Below are 26,603 nucleotides of genomic sequence, written 5' to 3' on the forward strand. Positions count from 1 at the left end.
GGTGGGAAGACACCAGCTCCAAGCACTGGGCTCCAGATTTCTGCATGTACTTCACAGCATACAGATTTTTAGTAGCAATGAGATTGCTTGAGTACTGAATAAAAACAGACATGGTTTCAGCCTACTGATACAACTGTGTGCAAAAAATATGGAGACAAGTTCACAAAATCCATAGTTTAGCCATTAACAAACAGGTAATTTGTGTCATTCTCCAGAAAAAAACTCAATTTCCTCTATGTGCCTGCTTCTATTTGGTGCCTGCAATTTGTCTGCCTTACTTAGAATTAAATCAAGTCCAGAGAAAGGAACATCCATCAGTCATAGGCCAGATTACATCAACCAAAGTGGAAAACATTACCAATAAATTGTAAGGGAATGGTGACTTTGTGCAGTTTCTTGTACACAGTTTTTTCCTGTGAGCACCATCTTCTAGTCCATGGGTACTTATGAAGTCAAGAAAAAAATATTTTGGTAATTTAAGGGGGACTCAGGCTACTTCTTCACTTCAACCCCATCTTTCACTTCATGCTCTTAGGATTTCTGGAATCTTCTGCAACCCTACTCACTTCAGTGAGGGCCCCCTCAGCTCTGAAGGAGACTGTACAGGGTTTTTCTGGTGCCTTCCCATGCCTCAAGGACTGTCTGAGCAGGAAGACACTGCCTGGAGATATGGCACCATAAAGGTCTGCATTCTGTATGGAATTTCCTGGGGATGTGGGATTCCCACTTCTCCTAAAAATGCTGCAAAATGCCTCCCTGAGGGAATGTGAACTACTTATTTCTACACTCAATTTTTTCACTCCTGTGCTCCAGTCATCTTCCACACTTGAATTACTTGTTGACAAGTCATCTTTTCATTTGGAACTTGCCTCTCCAATATTTGAAATAGATAGATCCTGTGCCAAATTGCTCAGCTGGATTGGCTCTCTTCTTTCATGGCTTTCCTTAAATCCACTTTTCCATTGGTAGGAATCTAACTGGTGAGAATTTCTTTTTGTATCACAGGCATCTGAAGGCAGGCTATTTAAAACATTGCTGTTATGGGAACCAAGGCTGCTAAACAGCCAGAAAAATCCTGTTTGTATTTAGGTCACAATTTCTTTGCAATAATGTAACTTGCTTGTTCTAGAAAATGTCATGTAAAGAAATTGGGGTTGGGGTTTGCAGGGAGGTTGGTGTTACAAATTTCAATTGAGATAAACCACAAAGATACGTAGAAAAAAATTCCTTTTCTTCTCCTGCTCACCAGAGTACATTCAATCATTTCTCACTCCTAGTCTAAAATTTAAGGATGGATGTGTCTGAGTCATTCTGTTTGTCTTCTGCTATCCTTTTCTGATGACTTTAAAATGCTTTTGTAATTTATTGCACATAATGTCACACGCTGTGCCATTCTAAATGGAAGGACATTAACAATGTGGACACCAACAAAACAACTTTCACCTTTCTAAAGTCACCACCAAGCCTGTAAGTGTTCCTTCTACCGCCAAATACTTTCTTGAAGGTTTTGGTTGTTTTTCCTTTATCACCATTATCTCTCTCTGGAGACAGTCTTTACCACTTGGCCATGCAGGCTGAGATTCTCCAGCTCAGTCAGCCACCACTAAATTTCACCTCAGTGAACTTATGAGACACACTGGAGTCAAACAAGTCTCTTCCAGCTAATTCTCAGCTCTGGCTACTGCTTTGCTCCATACTTATATTCACATGTGCTGCATGTCTCTCTTTAGAGTTTGAGTCCTGGGATAAGGTTATGAGGCAGTTCTGACCCTCCTGAAACTTCTCTGAATGTTTAATTGAATATGTACATATGAATTCATAAATTAGTAAGCACTAGCCTGAAAACTGAGGACTCAATTTAGTTTTCTGTTTTAAAGACCACTCCTGTGCTCAATTCCCTAAGAAGTACCTTCACCATAAGCCACAGGATGTCCACTCACTTTCTCCCTTTGTGTTAATTTTCCCATATTTCTCTCTCCTCAGCATCCTAGGAGCTTTGCATTTGTCCTTGTGGCTATACAAGAAATACATTCTGTTCCAAAATGATGCTGATAAGGTATGCTGAGGTCTCCTTTCCCCTCATTTTTGTCTACACAATTCAGATAAAGTAGGAAGCTAAGCACCAAACAGTGGCACAGAACCAATGGAAATCGAGAGCTGGGTATAAAAATAGAGGGCAAGAACCAAAAGTACAGGCAAGGAGTAATATGAGGAACAGTCACTTTCTTCATTGCTGAGAAAGACCAAAGGCATTTTCTTTAGAGCCTGGCAGTGCCTGTCTTTAATACAGAAAAGAGATCAGATTTGTATTATTAAAGACTGTACAAGTACCCAAGTACTGTGGATTCCCTCTCTTGGAAACACGTGCTGAGTTACATCTATTAGCTTTGTTTATACTCCCTGCTCACTCCCAAAGTGTCTCTTAGAAGTTAACAACCTAAACCTGAATCTGCCTGGTTTGGATGTAGCAAGGAACTGGCAATTTGGTAGGTTTGAAACCACACTGTTTTAATGATGACCTGAGTTTGCCTTTGAGTCTGTTGGAAGTATTGACTGTCAATGCCCTAAATGTAACCTGCACACCTTGTGCTGGATCAGATTTTGCTTTTTGGGAGGTTGGAGCTTTCTCCACCTTCATTTGCACTTTTCTTTCTTGCTCTCCTGCTCACTAATGACTAAGGACTTTTCCAGGCTTATTCCATTTCCTAATAACATCTCCATGAATTCTCTTAGCTCATGAAACTACATCAAGCAACAGAATGATAAATTTAAGTCATAAAAGCATATCTTAAATTTTTATTTCAATGCCTAATTTATTGAGACCTGTATTTGGGCAATCATATTCAGTTTAGAGCCACAAAACAACAATGTGAAAATCTCCTTTCCTCAGCAGCTGCCCTGCTAAGGTACTAACAGGATTACCCCTTGTACTGAACAGTTAACTCGTGCTTTTGTTATTCAGAGATGCTTTCACTGCAACTTCCTTTTACAAGCCTGCCTAATCCATCCTTAACACCTCTAAAATGTTGCAGACCTTTCACTGAGAGAGGGAGAGCCCAGCCCAGACTCTCCAGTCTCACACCTGCTGCCACTCTGCCTCCTGGTTTTTCAAAGCACCAGCTGAAGCTGGCAGTAACCTATTAACATCTAACTGGACTGGAATATCAGGTGCATGCTCTCACCAAAGCACACCCACATGCAACTTCAGTCCCATGTGACAATTTAAATGTGACTTAAGTGCTTTGTGCTTATTCCCTAGACAGGAATTCCTTCCAACACACATTCACTGCAGCCACCCCAGGCAATCCAACTCACAAGGAGAAAGCTGAGGTGCACAACTGGAAGATGATTGGATCATGCAATGGAGACATCTAAGCTCTGTTCATATTACTCAAATTTTTTTTCTAGTCCTTTCTTTCTCTGTGACACTTACAATGGTTTGAGGTGGAAGGGGCTTTAAAGCTCATCTAATTCCAGCTCCTGCCATGGGCAGGGATACCTTCCCCTATCCCAGGCTGCTCCAAACCCCATCCAACCTGACCTTGGATATTTCCAGGGATCCAGGGGCAGCCACAGCTGCTCTGGGCACCCTGTGCAGGGCCTACCATGCTTACAGGGAAGAATTTCTTTCTTCTCTCTCTACATCTCTACTCTAAAGCTGTATGGGAGGTTAGCTCTGAACTACAAGGGTCTGTTTGAAACCACCAGGATATTCTCACACAGCACCAAGCTTCAACTTGTTCCTGAAGTTAAGTATGTAAAGCAGCACAGAAGTGATGGGCAGATTTCCTCAATCTAAAATCAGACCCAAAATGCTCTTATACTGAGTTGTACAGAGCTGCCCTAAATTTCTCAAATTAATAGAACAAGTTCTACTTAATCAGACTTAAAAGTCTAGCAATGACTTTCCCTTTCAAGGTTATATTTTAGAATTAACTGCTTGATTGCTCTTTTCTTGGTGTTGGACAAAGTCAATGTCAACTTTGTCAGGAAATTCAATCATTACAGCGATGCTTTTTGAAACACAAAAGTGAAGCAAATCACGACCTCTACCCGTGGCTGGTGCAGTCAGACAGAAGTCCCAATCTTTCTGCAGCCAGGGGCTCAGCCATCACCAAGCCAGAGCTGTTGATATATCATGGACATTCCTTGCTGTAGAATGGATGAGCAGCCAGAGGAACAATGAAGGTGATGATCTGGGCTTCCAGAGTTCACCAGGACAGACACAGGTTTGGTACAGGGTGTTTTCATCACACCTGCCGCAACAGACCAGCCAGGTATGGTGTGGAGTGAACCCCTGCACCTATTCCAGCCTTTCGTGGGCTCAGGATTAATCATTGTTTAGATTTGCAATTCTCTGGGTGGTGGAAAGGAAGAAACTTGACCCCAAGGACAAAGAGATTCACAGAATATCCTGAGCTGACCCAGAAGGATCTTTGAAGTTCAACTCCTGGCCCTGCACAGGACACCCCAACAATCCCACCCTGTGCCTGAGAGTGTTGTCCAAACACTCCTTGAATTCTGGCAGGTTTGGTGCCTCAAGCACTGCCCTGGGAGCCTGTTCCAGTACCCAACCATCCCCTGAGCGAAGAAAATGTTCCTAAACCTGCCCTCCACGGGTCACCAGAGAGCAGAGGTCACTGCCTGCCCCATAAGGAAATTGTGGACTGCTATGAGATCTGCCCTCAGCCTCCTCTTCCCCTCTTTTCTCCTCTTGGGGAAAATCTCCACCACAGAATCCACCCAGCTTTTAGCTCAAATGGGAAAGGCTTTGCTGAGCACCAGGGGCAAACACCCAGGAACCCTCTACTCTCACCCCCTTGCAGCTGCACATCCTCTCCTGCAGCTCTGATACACGTGCCCCATCTCATGCAGCCAGATAAAAAACTAAACTAAACCAAACCCCTTCAACTATTTTAAAGAGCAGCTGAGAGCCATAAAGGAGGCAGGAGGGGATTAGAGTACAGACTCCATAAAACACACTGAATATGTGAGGATTTTTTAATAAGACCAGTACTCTGCTCCACAGCTTTCTGTATTTCATGTGTCTGCACGGGAATGGCTAAGCAAGGAAAGTAGGGCAGGAAAATATTTCATTTTGTTTGCTAATTCTCAGCAGGCATTTCTGAGCTTAGAAGATTTTTACTTCAAATCCTATTACAAAAAAATCCTTCTGCCCAAACTGTGCTGTTCTTGGACTATTTATAACCTATAGCCACGTATATGAGGGACAAAATGTTAATACTGCAGATTCTGCTGATATTATCTGACCTCAGAACAAATCCCATTGATTTCCTTACTCAGCAGAACCAGGAGCAGCATTTGACCCTGACTTACACTCTCTGCTAAATGATTTTGGTTTATATTTGTGTTTCTCTGCAGGGAGCTGGCACATAGTGAGACTCCACACCCTCCTTGCTCTATTCTCTCTTAAAAAGACACACCAAAACTTGGGGTTTTTTCTTTTTTTCTTTTTTTCCTGTTGACTTGGAATCTATATTCCAGCCATTTAATGCCATTTACTGCACTTTTCAATCTCAGTCATATTTAATAAGGATATCAGAACAGCACAGAGGATTGGATTCCAGCTGTGCACTTCCAAGTAGTACCTGATAATGTACCAAAATAATCTGATAATAATTCTATGCAAAAAAGCCCCAGCAATTATTTAGCTTCCTCCTTTTTTGTGAACACTTTATCACAGTTTGAATTCATTATGTGTAACTAATCTGAATTTTTTCCTGTCTTTAATCCATGACTTGCACCCATTTACTTTCTTTCCTTTTGCATGCAAAGATTTGCAAAAAAATATATATATTTAGGATTAGTACAAAGCAGTATGATTCTAAGTGTGTGCAAATAAGCACACAAAATACAAAACAAGGAATAACAGGAAAACAATGCATTAATTGCTACAGAGGACCCTATATGAGGTTTTAATCCAAATTAATGAAGAGGAGGAAAATTACCTAAAATAAGGTGTAAAGAAGATAGAGAACTGAAGCTTTAAGATGCACAGTGGGGAATACAAGAGAACTGTGAAATTAAGGAATTTTACTTAAGACTATAAAAGGTGAAAGGAAACAATGATGGAAAAGATCCCAGAGAGCACCCATTGCTAATGGGCATCAATGGCAGGTCCCAGATCAGTCTCTTGTCACAATTAAACGAGGCTGAGAGCCATGACAGCCAATGTCCCTTGTCCCAGAACATTGCACACAAGTGATCCTGGCCACCAGTGACCACCAGGCACTGATGCTTGAGACTATGTGGGTGTGAGTGTGCAAAATCTTCCCAAGAGATTGGGAAACTTCAGGGATTTGCAGAATAAAATCACTCTTCCCTACCACAAGGTCTTACCCTCACTTCTGTCATCCTGATTTTCTGCAAAATAATTCCAGATTCTTCTGTGTAAGACTCAGTTCATACAGACCCTGAGAGGGGTAACAGTTCAGTCTGAAAGGATGAGGTTGATGCCAGAAGATGCTGTGAGCAACCAAGCACAGACAACACTGTGTGGAGGGGCCCAGAGAAGGAAAAGCAATAATGGTTTTTACAACCCAGAGGGACTTTAGGAAAGGGATGAAGCACAGCTGTATGAGGTCTCTGCTCCAAATCCACTTCCCTACCTACACACAGACACGAGGTCCTGCATCCTTCCTCAGCATCCTCAGTCTCCAGCACCACTGCTGCTATTGCTGCTGGAGAGCAGGACCAGCTCCAGGCAGCTGGAGGGGTGCAAGGAGCAGAGCAGGGGGGAGATGGGATGGGAGCAGTCAGCAACACCTCTGCACTCATCCCCTGGATGGGCACAGAGACAGGGAATGAGGCAGCAGTGAACAGATTTTAGGAAATACAAGAACTGTAATATCAAATACTGTATCTAAAAAGTGTTTGGCTGCATGGCATGAAAAATACCCTGTGTTGTGCTGGCTGACAGGCACACCTCAGGGTGGAACAGTGGCCAAGGGATTAAGATGATGGTGGAAAGCCACTGATCACAGCTGTCCAGTTCAGGACCTATATGCCCAGCCTCAACACTGCTGTGACAGCTCTGTCAGACTCACCAGTGCAACAAATCCACCTCTGATTTATGGCATCTGAGAGCTCTTGGAAAGGGGAGCAAAGAAAAAGGGAGATGCAACATATGAGGTGGGGCAGATTATGATCAGAAGCTCAGAGGAAGGCTTGAGGAGCAGTGGCACTCATGCAGTAACAAGAAGGAAAAAATCTGCCCTGGAGCTAAACTGGGGCTTTGGAAATCAAGAGAAGACAAAAGCAAGGTGGAGGCAGAGGAAATTGATCACACATCATAAGAGCAGGAAGTCAGGGGAGCTGGGTTCTGCTCACTGTTACTTCAGGCACTTCATGACTTTTGGCAAGCCTCTTAATTGGTTCCTAAGACGTCAGCAATATCTGGGCTCAAATGGCCACAACAAGGTTTAAAGCACTGCTGCAAAGGATACTTGGGTATTCTCAAGCAATAAGGTACATATGCACATGTATAATTTATTGTTTGCACTAGGTGCTGAAGGGAGATAAGTGTTTGGGGATTTTTAAGTAAACATTAAGTAAATCTGTTCTCAAACTTCCCTTTGGAATTCTTAAAACCTCATTGACACAAAATATTTATGGTATGAATTTAGTAAGACTTCAATATTTGTTTCCTTGAGCACAAGAATTCTTACTGAATAGATCAGAGTGATTGGCCTAATGAAATATTGTTTTAAAATCTGGACTACATCTGGTGTTTAGCAGGAATTTGTGCTGTAGTATTCATACAGAATTACCTTTGCATTTTGCACGGACCATACACGTGGCAAAGCCAAACATTTTTGTGTACTGAGGGAAATCCTCACTGTTTGTAACAGTTCCTGGTACAGAGGCAGAGGCTGTGGGATGCAGAGGACAGGGTGTAGGAGCGTTGTGGGGTAGGACAGTCGGGACAAATGGAGATGAGAGAAGCCAGGTCAGGAACTTGGGATTTATTGCAAAGGGCCTGGGTGCAGGGCCCTGCTGGGAGCTGCCAAACACAGCTCAGAGCAGGACTGAGAGAAGAGAGGGGAAGAGAGGGTGAGAGGGTAAGAGAGTAAAAGGATAAGGGAGTAAAAAAGGTAAGAGAGCAAAGCTTCCGTTACAATACAATAAATCTTCTGTGTTGAATATTCTGATTCTCACTAACCAATCCAGTACAAGATACAAATCCTACAGCATTTCCATACAGCCTATAAGAATCACTACATTACCATACTGTGTTACATTTTAAACCCTAAAAACTCCTCTTTGGGCCCCTTCTGCCAAGCTGTAGGGTCTGCTCTGACCCTTGGGCCTGTCTGCAAGCAGAGGGTGTTGTTCCATCAAAAGGGGATTACCTTCAGCTGGCCACACCATTGTTTTCCAGTTGTTCAGTAACTGAGGGATCTCAAAGCTTGCTTTCATTTCAATCTCACTTATAGTTTCCATATTCTCAAAATCTTTTGCCAGACAATCATATTTATAAGGCTTTCCTGTTTTATCTTCCCCAACAACAGGATATCCTGCCTGGTCCTCAGCTGCTCCTCCCACAAGGGCACAGATCTCCCAACCTTACAGAACACATCTGCTAGCCCTGGAACACCTCAAATGACACCAGGCTTCCAGCTTTTAACAGCTCAGCTGAGCTCAGCACATTCCTCCCATGGTGGAACAGAGAAACCACAGCAGGACATGTGAGACTTTGAGTGATAAGCAGGGATGATGATATCAAATGTACCCTCTGAAATCAATCCCCTCTCCTTGTACTAATCAAAACATTGTCCTCCATAAGCAGATAAAGCTGCAGTGTCTCAGCACGACTCCTTGCATTTGATATTCCTTGCAAACTGTGCTCTTTGGAGACAGATTTTAGGACTGTGCATTTGGAATACCAACTAGCACTAGACACGTGGTTAGGAAAAAACTAAAATCATGTTCAGCTACACCAGTGTACCTCCTGGGTTTCTTTATCACTCTGAATAGTGGTTAAAGATAGAGTTTAGAGGCCTTCAAATCCAGTTCACTGAGAAGGACGTATCCCCCCAAGCCATTACCATGGAGGTCAGGGGAGCATTTCTGTGGAAACAGAGGCTGTCAAAGTCAGGGTTTATAAGAACACAAAACGCAGTGTGGTTCTGTCTGCGGGTTCAGTCAGAACAGGAGACTGGGTCTGGTCCCTCTCTCAGGGATTTATGGATTTTAAATCAGAGGGAAAGGTGAAAACATTTCTGACAGTAGGAACTTGACCTCAGGAGAAGGTAAGGAAAAAGGGACAAGCATAGGGGAGGACAAAATAAAAACAGAGAAAAAAAAGAGGTTTTGAAAGACAAGGAGGTACAAACAAATCCATATTGCTATAATCTGGGTACTTGATCTTTTAAGACACCATAAGTGTCTTTCTGCTGTACACACACTGGGAACAGTCTTGACATTGTATTTTCACAAAGACTTTCAGTCTCCTTTAATCCTTCATTCAAGAATTCTGGCACCTAAATTCACCCACAATGGGAACTCTGCCAAATTTTAACACTGATGAGTTATTTTCTGGTCTTTTTATTGAGCTGAAATACAAAAGCCTGTACAATATGCAGCCTTGCTAGAATCTCTCTGAAACACATCATCTTCACTCCAGGTAGAAGTACTAGAAGTGGGATTATAAGAAGAAAATAGTGAGACCATTAGAAGAAAATAGTTATTAGATTTCTGAGGTATAAAATATTTTTTCTATTATCTTCCATTGTGATACATCTGTTTAATTACTATCCTGTTGCATAGTGCAATGAGTTAAGCTGTCTATGCTCACCTCTAGTACTTATTTATTTACTTAGCTTAGTTTATTAGAGTCCTTGAATATTTTTTTTAGGGATACTGTGAAACGGGCTGCCACACACAAGGTGCTGCCTTCAACAGCACCATGTACAGGACTCACATTTCTAAATCTTTGTGCTGAAATTAGGGATCCTCCTTTTCCCTGCACCCTGGTCCTGGGCTGGGCACTGTGTTCCTTTTTGGATTTTTTTTCCCTCCAAATCCCCTGTCCTCAGTTCCAGTCCCAGGCTCAGTTTTGGTCTGGGCAACAATCGTACAACTGCAATTATCAGAAGGTCCTACCAGCTCTGGGCTGGATCAGGGCTCTCTGCTGGCAGGACTCAGAGGCAGCTGAGCTTTCCAGCTCTACCAAGTAAATTGAACAATAATTTCTCAAAAGTTTGTAACTCAGCCAACCTTAGCAGCTCTTAATGGCTATCAAACATGACACAAAGACCACTTCACAACAAATACCAAATCCTTTTTCCAAAAGATGCTTCAGCAAGACATTGAAAGGAAAGATCAGACACATTGCATATCAAAAGCAGCGTGGGCAGCAGGTGAAAAGAAGAGATTGTGCCTCTCTTCTTAGCTCTGGTGAGACTCCAGCTGCAGAGGTGCCTCCAGCCCTCAGGTCCCCAGTACAGGAAGGTCAAGGATGTGTTGGAGTGTGTCCAGAAGAGGCCACCAAGCTGACCAGAGGGATTCACAGAATCACTGGGTTGGAAGAGACCTTAAAGATCATTGAGTCCAACCCAGCCCCACCACCTCAGCTAGACCATGGCACTGAGTGCCACATCCAGGCTTTGTTAAACACATCCAGGGATGGGGACTGCACCACCTCCCTGGGCAGCCATTCCAGAACTTTATCACCTTTCTGTGAAAAACTTTTTCCTGCTATCCAGCCTGGATTTCCCTTGGTGCAGCTTGAGGCCGTGTGCTCTGGGTGTGTCAGTGCTGCTGGAGAAAGAGCCCAGCCCCAGCTGAGCACAGGCACCTTTCAGGAGCTGTGCAGAGTGATGGGGGCAGCCCTGAGTGTCCTTTTCTCCAGGCTGAGCACCCCCAGCTCCCTCAGGGCTTCCTCACAGGGTTTGTGTTCCCAGCCCCTCTGGATGTGCTCAGTGTCCCAAGGTCCTTCCCAAGCTGAGGGGCCAGAGCTGGGCACAGCACTCAGGGTGTGCCCGCACAGTGCCCATTGCAGGGGAAGGATACCCTCCCTGCTCCTGGATGGAGCACCTCTCCTGTGAGGAAAGGCTGAGAGAATTGGGATTGTTCAGCCTGGAGAAGAAAAGCTTCAGGGTGACCTCACTGTGACCTTCCAGCACCTGAGGGAGTCTAAAATGAAAATGGAGAGAGACTGTGCGAGAGAATGGAGTTACAGAACAAGGGGAAATGGCTTCCACTGCCAGAGAGCAGGGATGGATGGCATATTGGGAATTAGGAATTGCTCCCTGGCAGGGTGGGCAGGCCCTGGCACAGCTGTGGCTGCCCCTGGATCCCTGGCAGTGCCCAAGGCCAGGCTGGACAATGGGACTTGGAGCAGCCCATCTGAGAAATAATCAAACTGTGCAGTCAAACCTGTCTAACAGGTAATGCCCAGGTCCCATCCATCACCACCCTGAGACACCTGAGGGTTCCTGTGATGGCAGGGTTTCTCAGACCTTTTTTATAAGAAGTAATGGTATGAACACAGCCTAAAATGCTGAAAAGGTTTTGTTCATTCTTTAGTGGACAGAGCTGAAAATGCACAAGTCTATGGCTCCAAGACCACCAACTGCAATTGCTTTTGTTAAATAAAATAGAATAATTTTAAAGCTGCTCATACTGTTGAAATTCCTTTCACCTGTTACTGAGGTGGGAGATGGCACATTAACCCATCCTTTGGTATAAGCAAAATATCCCCCCATAAACAATATAGCTTTGGTCCTGGAAGCAAATTTAGATTGGATCTTTGGATACAAGATGCTACTCCTGACAGTAACTGCTGCTAGTCCATTTTTTCTCTGTTAAAGTATTTAGAAAAACAATCCTTTTGGAAGAATTATTACTACATAAAAATTGCATGATATTAAGTGACTCATCACTATTTATAATAGTAACTAAAAAGTGGTTTTCAGGCAGAACAGTTTTATGTATAAAATTTCACCACCTTTATTGGAAGCAAACCTGGCTTGAGCATTAGCAGTAGCCAAATATAAACTTGGAACAGTCTAAATATACAGCATTAAGGTTGATAAATAGAATAATTCTGCTACCTTTGAGGTGACTGGAAACCCTGGGTACAGAGATGTAATAAGTTATGAGATAATGCAGTATACATCTGTTTGAGATTGTTAATGTGTTTGGAATGGCCACAAATTATGGAGATCTTCCAGACTACCCATATAAAACACTTACTCCAAGACTCTGATTAATTTAGAGCCAATATATTTTTTTACAAAGGAGAAAAAATGTGTCAGCATTTTCAGAGGGGAAAAAAACCTTCAACAAAATTGTAGCTCTTGTAACTCCATCCTTGTTCTACTTCTGTTCTAACACAATCTCTGTTCTACAGAAACTGTTAGGAGGGAGTAGGGACATTTCAATTCACCTTTGGCTTTTTAAATTACCTGGCCAGCCACTGTTTCATTTTTTTCCCCACCCAGTCAAGTTTAATCCAATACTGGCAGTTTAATAAGTTTTCCAGGAGCCTCAATTACCTACATTACCCACATTTCCCTCCTACCCTAAATGGGAATACAAACAAAAAAGGAGATAAACACTTGGTGATGAGCTATTAATTCACAGAATGGCGACGGCTTGATGGGTTTGGATTTTATTCAAAAGCATCTGGATCCTCTTTGAGCAGGTTGAGTGAAGAAAACCTTTTTCCATAAAGCATGACATGACAATGGTACAGGGCCCCACAGGCTAAGATCTCAAAGTGATAATATTTTTCAGTGCACATTTGTATTCTGCAGCTCTATTCTGACCATGATCAAACTGGCATCTTTCCATGTTCTGTATTAGCTCAGGTTAATTTTTCCTCTAGTCATTTTAAATAAGGTGAAAGGCATTAAAGAGGTGAAATGCCCTGTAGAGAAGCACAGTGCTGTAAAGAAGACAGGAACTTGCTAATTCTAATCCCTAGACAAATATATAATACGATTAAAACAAAGATGAAAGTGCAAATTGCAGTCCTAAACCAACAACCCCAGATCCTTTGAAGCTATTCCAGCTGGCAACTTTGACTCCACAAGTCATTTGCTGGGGTGATTTTACTTCACCAACCCCAAAAAGGTGAGATAAGGTAGCAGTTATATCTCCTCTGACTGCAGAGAAAGAATCACTTCCTTTTTCCACCAAATCTCCTTCCAACCAATATGATATTGAAAACAAATAGGTTTAGAGATTGATTATCTTTAGGTATTTGTGATTGTTCAATTGAAAAAAACCAAAGCAAAACATGCACACAGCAATAAAACAAATCCAAACAAGTGAAGGATTCACTTGGAGGAATATATAAAAATATTAGAATCAACACAGGGCATATTCCACAAGATTGGTATTCTACAAAGAAGAAAACTGAGTCAACTTCTCCATTCAGAACAACAAAGAATCACAGACTGGCTGAGGTTGGAGGCGATCTCTGGAGATTGGCTGGTCCAGCCCCACTTCCTAAGCAGGATCAGCCAAGCAGGCTGTCTGGGACACATCCAGATGGTTTTTGAATATCTGCAAGGATGAAACTTCACAATCTCCCTGGGCAACCTGTGCTCAGCATCCTCACAATGGGAAAAACCCCAACCAACAAAACAAATTACTTCACCTTAGACAGAGCATTCTCCTCTTTTCTTCCCACTGGGAACCCTTGAAAATAGCCTGGCTCTATTTTCACACAGCAGTGAGATCCCCCCAGCCCCACAGATTTCTCTTCTCTTGGCTAAAAAGTCCCAGCTCTCTGTCCTTCCATACATGAGAAATGCTTCAGGCCCTTTGCTATCTTAGAGATCCACCACTGGCCTGTTCCAGTGGCTCCACATCTGTCTTTTTTTGAAATCACAAAGCTGAAAGACTGAATTCAAACTTTTATTTAAATGTCTTCATACTACAGCTATGATCACAATCCTGCAAATTAATATCATCTAATGAAAACTGCTTTAACCATAGGGATATTGCACCAATCTCCACATCACTTTTGGCTACAAAGCAGAATCTAAAAGCTGTCTAAAACAGGTTCCCAAGACACAGAGCAAACAGCTGTGTAGTTCAAAAGATGAAAAGCCCACTCAGCTGCAAGGCTTCCCTGCTCCCTTGCTTCTGACCCCAACAAAGGAATTGGAAAAGGGTGAGAAGTAACACCACAGAATCTTTTGGAATCAGTTCCTTCGGGTTTTGTGAGGGAACATCATAAACTTTGATTTTGCAGGCTGGTGGGGCAAAGATATTTGACTTTTGCAGAGTAAGAAAGAAGTAAAAAGCCACTAAAAACAGTGTCAAGAGCCATCAGACTGGGACCACTCATGGGGGAGATGGAGGAACTTAACAGATCAAAATATTAAAATCATTCCTTTGGAGAAGAAAGAATCCAAAGAACAAAAATATGTTCATTTTCCTTAGAGAGACTGCTCAAAGACTAGAGGCCTCAAACATCTTTTTTTTTTTCTTTTTTCTCCTCTTCTTTTTTTTAAATATATCTTCTTTCTATGATATTTAACTTCCAGTTGCCTTATTGGTCAAATTTGCTTTTATTCTCCAAATGCCTCTGATAGCACCAAGTCTTTGAGCTATTGCCCTGCCTGTTCTTTGCCTTACAAATTCTCTATTAAATACCTTATTTCCCATGTGCCTGCTTGCTCCTTTTGTTAATTTGGGTGCTGGATTTTGTCACCATTCTTTTGATTAATTGCAATTTTAAATAATCTTTAGCAAGTCACAACTCCTTTTGTTATTTTGAAACAAGTAAGCTGTAACCCCAGAAATTAACACAGTTAATCCACACTAAAACCCAGCAGCTTGTCTCCAATGGGAAGGAGAGGATGCACAAGGCATTGGTACAAAAATATGGCACACATGGACCAATGATCCCCTAGAGTCACCATCCCATTTTATGACAATTAATCTGTATTTTCCTCTGTTTTCAGTATCTTGAGTGTGATATTGAATATGTGACAAATTACTGAAGGAAACAGAAACTGCTGTCCCCAAGGAAGAACCAAAAAGCTGAGAAATAAAAATCCTCAATTCCCCACTACCTGATTTCCATCATAGATTTCTAACAGAAGTGATAAATAAAAGCATAGGGGTGAAGAGAATTTGTTTTGGCTTAGTTTTCTTTTTTTTTTTTTTGGGGGGGGGGGTTAATATAAACCTGTTAAATCCAAAGTAGAATAATCTCATTGAAGAAAAACAGCTGCAGACATTAATTTAAAATAGTGAAATCCAGCCTGTGTGACCACAAACTCATTATCTGTTCTGTTTGTTTGGGTACAGATTTGGAGGAAGAACTAAAAGAGAAATGAAGGCACACTGAAAAGGAAGGAAAAGAGTCATAGAATATCAAAGACAACAATTTGCTAGACTGGTTTTCAATTCTCCTCAATAGAAATCAACTGAAATTCATCTCATCTATTCTGATTTTAATAAAACATTGAATAGAGTGCAGCATTAAAAGTTTAAGAGTTGGGCTATTCTAACAACAGTTCCAGAGGACAATCATATGGAATCATTCACTTCAAAATCTGGATATCTGTCAAGATAAAAGTAATTCATTTACTCTCAGTGCTGTCTGTAGGCTTTGTCTAAACATAAATAAATAAATAAATAAATAAATAAATAACGAAGATGAACAGGATGATTTATTCTGAGCTGGTGACTAAGACTTTAAGACTTTTTAACATCTAATTTTTTACTTTTAACATCTATTCTTTTAACTTTTTAACATTTAACATCAAACACACAGCATTTAGATGGATAAATTTAGGCAGAAGAACCATTGTGGGAATTAACCTTTACCCATGCACCTCTACCCCTCAAAGAAGTTCTGCAATAATACCTATGTGGCTGATTAATCAACTTAGTAAAACAATGGAGGAGGTAATTGGCCTCCCAAGAGGAATCAGGTGATGTATTCCCTATGACCTGGGCAAGGAAATATACCTATGTACATAGGAAGCCCTTTCTCTGAAACATATGTAAGTCTGGTCACATATTTGCAAGAAAAGCAAGAAAAATATATCCAAAAATTAAAAGCTGATGCTGAGAAGGGATATCAGCATAAACAGATAAGTGCAGAGGTGACCATAGGAAAAAAGACTGAAAGAGATCAACTTGTGTAGCTCAGTAAAACAAAGGATAAGAAAGGATCTGATTGCTTTCTAAGCCATGGATAAAGCAAGATGAGAAGAGGGAATGAACTACTCATACTAAAAGGGAATTGCTGGCACAAAATCAAGAGTCTACAAACTCATAGCAAAGAATAGTTGGCAGGATGTCAGAAGAGCATTTCAAAGCCTTAGAGGAATTACTTTCCAATAGGAATAATGGGCACAGTCTAGTGAATTTTGTAATTAAACTTATTATTTTTACAATTAAAATGTAAATATTTGAATTTAAATAATTAAGATTAAATTGTGACTGATACGGGAAAGGACTGGACTTGATCTAAATTGTGTTTTCTTGTGGTATTTTTCATACAGGGGTATGAAAAAACATACTCTTTCTCAGCTCACATCACCATTCAACCCCATCCTTCCTTTCCCTTATCCATCTCCAAATACAATCATATTACTCTCCACATCCCCTCAAGCCCTTTGTCTCAACCAGCTCCTCCTGTCACTCTCCCTTCCCCTATCTCTAAAAATAACACTCCAAGGCAGGCATCAGACAAGAAAAGTCAAAAGGAGACACCTTCTCTTGGTGAATTTTCTCTGATCACTGCTCCTTCTAGAATTTCCTAGGTCTAACCCCAAGAGTAACTTTCATAGCCAAGAAATCTCCCTAAAAACAGAATTCTTGTAACGTTGACATGAGACTGCTGGTTCTGGACAGGTTGTTATTAGCACTGACAGGAGGAATTGGGAAAGTGCTTCACTCTTACACTTGCTGTGTTGTTCCCATCAGAATGAGCCACAGGGAGGGCTTGACACACATCTGCTCTTCACTTGTGTGAGGAAGCCACTGATGCTTAGCCTGCAGCAGTTCAGCCTCAATTGCCAGCCTGTCTCAATGGAAGTGGATCCATTTTTGTCACAGGAAATGCATGCCATGTTGTGCAAAATTATTCCACTCCCATTACAGTTGAGTGAGAAAAATTCTCCATTGCAAGGTTTGCGTCTATTTTTGGGTGTAACCTAAATATTCAATGCCAAGTCACAGAGAGGTCACTGTGCTCTGAATGTAGAAATATCTCACAGGCCTTTTGTGCAGCACAATGGCCAACACGAGCAAACAAAAGACCTGGAGCAATCCATGGCTACATGACAATCCCAGAAATCAGTCAGGGAACCACTGCTTACTTTAGTAATCATTCCTGCCTTTGTAAATCACACAAAGACACAACAAAATACTGGAAAAGATACAATTACAGTTTACTCTACTGATCTTATGGCCATACACAGAGCTATTCATAGCTCTAACCCAAATAGAAATCATAAAAGCACAAATGGGTCTCATGCATCTGCATGTTTAAAAACATTCAAGCCTATTGTTTAATTCAGTAGCAAAAGCAGAACAAGAGTAAAGAAATCAACCTGAATTTTGGAAATACACTTAATTTCTGGAAATTCAACAAATTTTCATATATGCAGCCCTTTTTCTATCCTACATGTACTGAAAATCATAATCACCTTCTCAATTAAAAAAAAAAAAACCACAAAATAAAAATCAAGTCTATTTAAGTTCTCTTAAAATTGTAATTTTTAAATATTTTTCAGTGCTTTGAATGATAACCATGAAGTTGCTCCTAGTGCCTTTTAAATATTTGTTACTTTCTTTTTGTTACATTTATGTTCTTAGGGAGCAATACAATCACCCCTCCTCAAAAGCTCAAAGGGTCATGTAGGTTTATATTTTTAATTCCAAATGAATCAGCCTGAAAGTACTTACAGACTGCATTTAGTCAAGATCCAAAATTAAAATTTAAAATTTTTAACTGAAATTTCTAATATTACATATATATATATATATGTGTGTGTGTGTGTGTATAAACTATATATATACATATATATATATATATATATATATATATATATATATATAAACTTTATATGATATTAACTTTTATATATATATACATATGTAAAAAGTTAATTCTACAGTACAAATGCCACTGGAATAATCAGCACCAAATTAATAATAACCATATTAATAGTATGATTTTGGTTTCAAGGGTAGATGGATTTTTGCAGTCTATGCCTCTTCTCCCCTACTCAGCTCAATTAATACAAAGCCTTTGGGCTTTCCACATGAGCCATATCTATGGTTGCCCTGAGTATTAGAAGCCAAGGAAATAAAATTGGCAAAGATGACATCTGGGATTTATTTTGCCCACTATCAAAAGCTGCAAAAAGGAGTCTCATGTTACAAGTTTAAAAATTCACCTGAATGACTGAAACACAGCAAGATGCAATGAGACACATCACAGTTGTTCTGATTATGGAGATTAGGGATACTTGGGTATTTTTTTTTTATTATTTGGTTCTTTAATGTGTTGGTAACCTGAGTTTCCAGATCTTGCTGAACTGGAACAAAGAAATGAGTTGTGATGGTTTTTTGAGGGTTTTTGTTTGGTTTTCTTTGTTGTTATATATATGTCATCTCTATTATTAGTTTTGATATTATGAACTACTCTCCAGCCAAAGTTACACCCCCCAGACACTGTCAGGGCTCTTGCAGACACTTTCTGAGTCAAGATATTGCCAAAACACTTTTCACCTCCCCATTATAAAGGTTCTAACCCAACTTTCTTTGGTTTTCAGATCCTCAAATAATCAGTGATATTCCCAAAGTATCCAATGCATTAGGTACAGATTCTTTACATACTGCCAACTGCTATTTTCTTAGGCTCTACAGTTTCTTCAGGAAGAACACGAACTCTTCTACTTCTGTAAGACCTAGGTATTCCACCCATCCTTCTTTGAACAGTGAGAAACCCACAACATCTGCAACCCTCTGCTACTACAGAGAACAAAATTTAAAACTAATTATGACTGATTAAATACTAGGAAAACCATCATGTGTAAATCAAATCTGGTCAGCACATAAATAAGGGAAGGTATGATGAGCTAATTGCATTATGAAGAGCAAATCTGGAACTTATCTAGGAGGGAAAGGCTTACCAAAACTCATTACTTGGAAATTGAAGAGTTATAAACCAATATGTTATATAGTTGAATGAATATTTGATTGAAAAAGCAGTTATTGAAGCTACTCTTACATCAAGGTTCAAAAAGGAGCTGGGCATTTACATATATTTAAAGGTAAAATAAAGATTTCAAAGGTGAAAATAAATGTAATGGCTACAGATTTAGGACAGTCTCTAAGAGTTGCAAACTAGAATAAAAAAAAAAAAAAAAAAAAAAAAAAAACAACCAGCAGAAAGCAGAGTGCACCATGTCTGTCTAACCTGAGTTCTTACATTTCCCTTGGAAACATCTGGAGCAGCTCCTACCAGACACAGAGCACTGGCCTGGACAGATCCAACAGTTGGTTACTGTTTTGCAAACCAAGGAATTTGACAGTCTGCAGGCAAAACATCTCAAAACTTCATAAAAATATAAAGAGGACTCACAGGACCTATTAAAAATAGATATAAGACAACAGAATCTTGGACAAGTAATGCAGCAACACCCAGGAGATTAGGCCTGCAGACACAGCCCACCATGTGGCCCTACACTGTGATCACAGAAGGATATTTTCTCCTGCAAAATCACTCATCACACTACTGAGAAGAAACAAGTTTGGTCAGAGGCCCTGAAGAGAATTGTTTTAGATTCACAAAACCTATGGATTGCTTGCAAAGTGAGATGAGCACTCCAAGTCACACTTTCTAAAGAGATGCTGGCTATGGGATTACAGCTATTCCACCACAGAGTTACCTTAGGCATTGAAAACCAGCATCTTGGCTCAACAAACTACTCCCCCCAATGAAAAAAATAATTAAAAAATAAAATCACAAACTCTACACGGTGTATCTTAGAACCACCCATTGATTAGAAACTTGCATGGACTTGTATCATGTCCCTACTTAGCTCTCTGAAGACAATGGCTCAGCTTGCAATGTATTTTGTTTTCACTTACACCTTTATCTTCAGTTGTGTCTGAAGGTCCTTAATGTTTACAGCAGGGAAAAAACAATCTCTTTTGTCATCCATGACAATATTTCAGCCAGAGATTCTTGGCTTTAGGAAATACATAAAAGAAACTGAAATTTCCTTCAGGTGCCATGAATTGATGGCTGTTTTCCTGCAAATTCCCTCAGTATGTACTGAGCAGGCACGTGCCTGGGAGAAAACAAGTGAAAGGAAGGAGCACTTACCACGAGGACAGCGCTCAACCGGTCACTTTGGACCTGCTGCACTTGGATGCAGGGTCCTGGCACTTGTAACCTTGAGCCACCAGGAACATTGCCAGCATCTCCATTGGGGATGCTGCTGTTTACAGGCCCAAGACCTACAGATGCCCTGTACAGGTAGGTGTGAGTGAGTTTACCCACACCAGTGACCTCCAGCATGTCCGGTGGCAGGTGGGAGCTGGGCAGCATGTGCACACTGTAGCAATACTTTTTATAGTCCTCAGCTGGGCAGCAGCAGCCACTGCAGCAGCAAGTTCGGCACCAGCAGAGCCGGATGACGGCGAGGAAGAAGATGAACGCCACGAAGATGAAGGAGACGCAGGCAAGGGAAACGATTAAGTAGATGTTGGTGGCATTGAGCAGTGGCAGTGGCTCCCCGCTGTCATCGAAGTCGGGCAGTGCCTGGGGCAGGGTGTCAGCCAGCAGGATGCCCACTGTCACCGTGGAGGAGAGCGGTGGATCCCCGTGGTCCCGCACCACCACCACCACCTTGTGCTTGAGGAAGTCGGTGGAGCGCATGGAGCGCGTGGTGCGCAGCTCGCCGGTGTGTGGTGACAGCTGGAACAAGGTGGAGTCAGAGGAATGGGCGAGGTGATAGGAAAGCCAGGCGTTCTCTGCATTGTCCTCATCATCTGCCACCACTTTGGTCACCAGGTAGTCCTCATCAGCCAGGCGGGGCACAACTTCCACAGCTACTGAGCCGTTCTGGCTGGTGGGGTACAGGATGGCCGGGGCATTGTCATTCTGGTCTGAGATGTAAACATTCACTGTTGTGGCAGCACTCAAGGCTGGTGACCCATTGTCCTTGGCTTCCACTTGGAAATGGAAGCTCCTAAGCTGCTCAAAATCAAAGGCACGTTTTGCATAGATGCTCCCATTGGCCAAGTTCATAGACAAAAAGCTGGTCAGGGCACTGCCTGCAACTGTGGAATTCCTGAGCGTGTAAGAGACCCGTCCATTCTCCCCTATATCAGGGTCAGATGCCGAGACCTGGTAGAGAAAAGCACCAAGTGGATTGTTCTCCTCCACAAACACATCGAATGCGTCAGCACCAAAGACAGGAGGGTTATCATTCACGTCAGAAATCTGCACCCAAACAGTCTTCTGAGTGGTGAGAGGAGGAGAACCCAAGTCCGTGGCAGTAATGGTGATGTTGTACTCGCTGATCAGCTCTCGGTCCAGAAGCTCACTGGTGACAAGGCTGTAGTAGTTTTGAAGGGAAGGCTTTAACTGGAAGGGAAGGTTTTCAGAGATCTGGCAGGTTACTTTCCCATTCTCCCCAGGGTCCTTGTCCAAAATACTCAGCAGAGCTATCACCGTGCCAGGAACAGCATCTTCAGGAATGGGACTGGAAAGGGATGTAATTGTAATCTCTGGGCCATGATTGTTCACATCTGTGATTTCCACCAGCAGCTTAGCTGTGCTGGACATGCCAAATGCCCCATTATCCTTTGCCTCAATCAGCATCTCGAGAAGGGGTCTCTGAACAGCTAAAACGCCATTGACTGTCACCTCCCCAGTGTATGGGTGAATTGAGAACATTCGCTGTAAGTCAGCAGAAGTTGTATTGCTAAAGGAATACCTGACCTCTCCATTTGGACCTTCATCCAAGTCCGTGGCGTGCACTTGGACTACCAAAGTGCCACTGGGGGAGTTCTCCAAGATACTCGCCCTGTAGACCGAGTGCTCAAATTCTGGTGCATTGTCATTGCTATCCAGCACAGTCACAATGACTGGGACATCACCAGACTTTGGAGGGTTCCCACCATCTTTGGCTGTAAGCACAAGTCTGTGAGTGGCTTGCTGCTCCCTGTCTAAGGCTTTCTTTAGCACCAATTCAGGATATTTACTCCCATCCCCGCGTATCTGCATTTCCAGATAGAAATGTTCATCAGGGCTCAGAGTATAATTCTGGACACTGTTAGCACCTTCATCCAGATCTTGGGCGGTGGGGAGTGTAAACCGTGCCCCAGGTGACAGGAACTCCGGCATGTTTATATGATATTCACTTAAGGGGAAGCTGGGGGAGTTGTCATTTATGTCCAAGACTTTGAATTCCATCCTGTAAAGCTCTAGAGGGTTTTCTAACACGAGCTCGTAATTCAGAAGACAGACAGACTTTAACTCACAAAGCTGCTCTCTGTCTATGGGCTCGTTAACAGATAAAGCCCCTGTGCTGGCATTTATATTAAAATATTGCTTACTTGAACCGGTGATCATGCGAAATTTCCGAGCTGAAAGTGTAGCTGCATCTATTCCTAAATCCTTTGCTATGTTCCCAACAGACGCTCCACGCTCTGTTTCCTCGGCGATGGAATACACTATTTGCCCGTCCACGGTGCAGCAAATAAGGCAGAAAACCATTAAATAGCCCCGCATGCTTCCTCCCCTGGCTCAGCTCCCCGCAGACCGGCTCAGCAGGAACATAATCCAGAATTTCAGCGAACGCCCCAAGTTCCCGGCGCGGAGCGATCGGGCACCGGGGCGCACCGGCGGCAAGTTCGGTGCAGGCGCGGGAGGCTCCGCGGCGGCTCCGCTCCCCCCGGGCCGTGCCGCGCCGCCGGCTGCCGTGCGGGGCTCGGCGGCAGCTCCGCAGCGCTGCGCCCGCCGCCGCCGCTCGCTGTGACCGGAGCGCCGGCCCCGCGCGGCTCTTAGACGGGCAGCGGCGGCGCCACCCAGAGGCCGCGGCGACACCCGCGGCACCGGGGGAGGGGGCTGCGCTCCCCCCGCCGCCGCTGTCCCGCCGGCCGGCGGCGGCTTCTCCTCCCCTCCTCTTCTTCCCCTCTTTTTTTAGCGCCCCGACGGAGCTGGGGCGGGGGGCTGCGCGCAGCCCGAGTGCGCGTCATGGATGCGCTGCCGTGAAAAAGAGAGGAAGAGCAGAGCCCCCTCCTCCCTCCGCTCCTTGCGGGAGAGGCAGCGAGAGGATGCGCTGTCAGAGAACCGCGGTGGAAGGGAAAGGTGGATGAGAAGTGACAGGCATCGGCTAAACATGGGTCAGCACAGCCCAGACACGCTCCGGCTGAGCACAACATTTCCCAGAGGGGGTTTAAGAGCACAATTAGAGGAGGCAGTCGACTCTACCCCTGTTAAACTTTATGGGGAAAAAAAAAAAAAAAAAAAAAGGAGGGGGGAAAAAGCGGGGGGGAGGGGGGGGGAAGAGAATATGAAAAAAGGAAAAAGGAAAAGGCTCTTTCCTGTTTCCCGACTTCACCTTCTGAACAAGAGAAATTAACGCAAATTATTGGAGAGAAGGGTCTCTGCTCGGACAGTCAGATCACCCCCCAGCCACAGATGAGCTCCCATCCAGCCTCCAAAGCAGGATGGGGGTGGCTCGGGTGGCAGGGGGAAATGGGAGGCTGCAGCAGTTCAATTACTCACATAGAAATAAATATCAGCACCAGAGAGGTTTTGCATTTAGGACATCCCCAAGGATTGTGGGGAGAGATGAGCTGATACCACAGAGAGACTGCAAATCATGAGAGGAAAAAAATAACATCAAAGCTCTCTGCTCCCCCAGCTTTCCACACAGAGGGAACAGTTACCAAATACACCCCAAAGCAGGGACGAGAGGGCAGAAAAGCATTTGAAAATATCCTCCTGGAAAACCTTCCTGGAAGGATCTTCAGCAGCAGTTTATACTGATGGGCCCTGGCAGCACCTCCATCTCCTCTGTTTCCACTTCCCTTCTGTGAGAGCTTGTTGTGATGAGATCATGATTGATCAAAAGAAAAAGGCTATAAATGTGTAACAAGGACAGATCTTAACCCTTCTCATATTCATTGTGCTTCTTTCTGCAGCTAAGAATTTCCAGGCAAATGAAACAGAACATTTCAATAATATATAGTATACATAGGGCCTCTCAAAAAGGGAGAAAATCTGGAGCACAGCCAAACATTGTACATTAAATTAAAAAAAAAAATCAATACATGTCTTTGCATCTTCACAACTCAGCAAAGCCCCACAGCGAGGTTCTCATCCTGGCACACTGCAACAGATCTTGGTCTGCTCCAGCACAACTGTCTGCAGATGTGATTTTTTTAACTCCAGGAGGTCCTGGCAGTACCTGAATGTTGCATTTTACTTCTGCTCATTGCTGCTACAGAATCCCTTACAGCTCAGAGGTAGCAGCAGAAAGCTGAGAGAAAGCTACAGAGCTGCTGCTGTGCACTCACCTCAATCCAGAGAGGACATAAATCTGTCAATAACTCATTGCACACCGTATACAATGCAAGTACTCATCATTTGCTGCTTACCCCTTTTTCTTGTTTGTTAAGTGCAGAAATGCCCAATTCCTATCCAATCACAACAGAATTATCATCCAGCCTCCCCCCACTCCCAATCTGCCCTAGATTCCTCTTCTGCAACAATGTCATCTACAATACCAGAGAAGCTGCTGAGTTTTCTGCTCTATAGTGATGCACAGTCATTTCTAAACACCCTGTACCAATGCAACAACATCTATTAAAGTCACAGGAAAGACTGATGCATGTCCTTAACATTAACCTGCAGTAAGCTGGGAAGAGCTGAAAAGCCACCTGTTGATCCCTCAGGTGCACACACAGGTAAAACACACAGCCTCTACCTGCCCATCTGTGACTCAGTTTCCAATGAGGAAACCCAAGAATTTTGGGCTCGACATCCTCTTGTTGAGCAGACAAATCCCCTTAAAGGCAGATTTTCCTCAAATATAATATTGGAATGACAAGCTGTAGTTATTCATTGTGGTGCCTGAAATACTAGCAGTGTGAGAAGAAACTGATTAGTGAATGGCCAAAATCAAAGTAATTGCAGGAATGTACTCAGATGTACTCACCTTTTGAGAAGTATCAGCAGCCCACAATGATATCAGTCTTTATTCCATTCATTTACAACTCATTTACCAAGAAATAAGTTTTTCATCTTTCTGCTATATCTCTAATTTTGCAGCATTGCCCAGTGTTTGTTTACAGGACTCTAAGTGAATGTGTCTTCATTTGTTTTTAACATTATTTTAAAACTTCACCACCCTGCTTTTGTGTTTTGGCATAGCTTTTCCTCTTGTCATTTTCCACTGAGGACAGTGATGTGCCAGGCAGCTTTGCTCACCAGAACGTGCATGTAGCCATCACCATGTTGGCACCCAGATCCTACCATGCTGCCTTCCCAACCCAGCACATGAGGGTCTGATCCCCGCATCACCACTCAGGTAAGCAGCTCTGGGTCACAGACAAGATCCAGTGCTCAGTAACATTAAATATCGAGACTCAGTTACAACACAGACAATGCTGCCATGAAGGGAATAACAGAGTTGTGCCACGGGGGCAGAATCCAGCCTTGCCCGTTGTGTGAAGCCACTGCTCTGCTTGGCTGAGTCCCAGGCATGTTCCTCCCTGCCTGTTTGTGCTTTCCCTTCCACATACAGCTCAAGGCAGTCTCAAGTGTCCTTTATACACAGGGTCCCCACTTACTTTTTGGGCCACCCTTTCACCTAATCCTTCATTTAAGGGTCTCCAATCTCAAAAGTTTCTTCTCCATTTCAATTCACTGTCCCTAATTACATTACTATGCTCTATTAAAGAATTAAGGTGTATTAAACACCTTTAACACAGACACTTTCCTTGGTATCACAGCAGACAATCTAACCTCTGTTTAAATCCCCTCATCTTACATTTGCCTTCGGTTTGCCATATCCAAACCATTCCCTATCCCCTTCCCTCCGCTGGACCCATTCTTAGAGCCCGTTTGGCCCAACTGACGGAGGAATTCATCTTTGTGATCCTTCTCAGGTACCATTCACTTCTACACGACTGCTCATCATGTCTCACTCCCCGACGGGTTCAGAGAGCTCTTCCTCTGCGTTCCTCTGCCTGCCTGGTGCTTGCCCTTGCACCGCCTCGGGGCGCACTCATTCTCCCTCCCTGCCTTACATTTTCAGGCAATCCTCCCCTTTTCCCGCGGTTAGACGTCGCTAGTCCAGCCACGTTGTGCTTCTCGTGGCTGCCAGAAGAACTATTACACCAGCAAAGGCAAAAACGAAAGGCGAAGACCAAAACCGGTTTGTGTGGTGGCTGTGGAGCACCACACGAAGGGACACTCGTGCTTGAACATCATCACGATGACAGTGATCATTTAAAAGCGCCATTTCCGTGGGCAATGCATCAGAGGTGGTGCCTTTGACGGAGGTTTGCAGGACACGTCCTGCTCAGTGCTGGGGCTTGGGACAATCCCAGGGGCGCTCACCAGAACCGAG

At 43.1% G+C, this 26,603-nt stretch overlaps 1 protein-coding gene across 4 annotated transcripts in view; it reads right to left on the reverse strand.

The window, feature by feature from the left end:
* LOC132080272 (protocadherin alpha-C1-like) overlaps positions 1–26,603 on the reverse strand; it is a 112,261-nt gene that overhangs the window by 54,170 nt on the left and 31,488 nt on the right. Inside the window, exon 1 of one of the 4 annotated variants that reach the window (XM_059483334.1) lies at positions 20,339–22,768. The exons of the other annotated variants lie outside the window; for them this stretch is intronic. Coding sequence (XP_059339317.1) covers positions 20,339–22,753 — 2,415 coding nt within the window. The 5' untranslated portion in view covers positions 22,754–22,768. Of the gene's footprint in view, positions 1–20,338; positions 22,769–26,603 lie in introns of those variants that run through there. 4 annotated transcript variants of the gene reach the window in all.

The sequence above is a fragment of the Ammospiza nelsoni genome, chromosome 16 (genome assembly GCF_027579445.1).
Source record: "Ammospiza nelsoni isolate bAmmNel1 chromosome 16, bAmmNel1.pri, whole genome shotgun sequence".
NCBI classification, from domain to species: Eukaryota; Metazoa; Chordata; class Aves; order Passeriformes; family Passerellidae; genus Ammospiza; species Ammospiza nelsoni.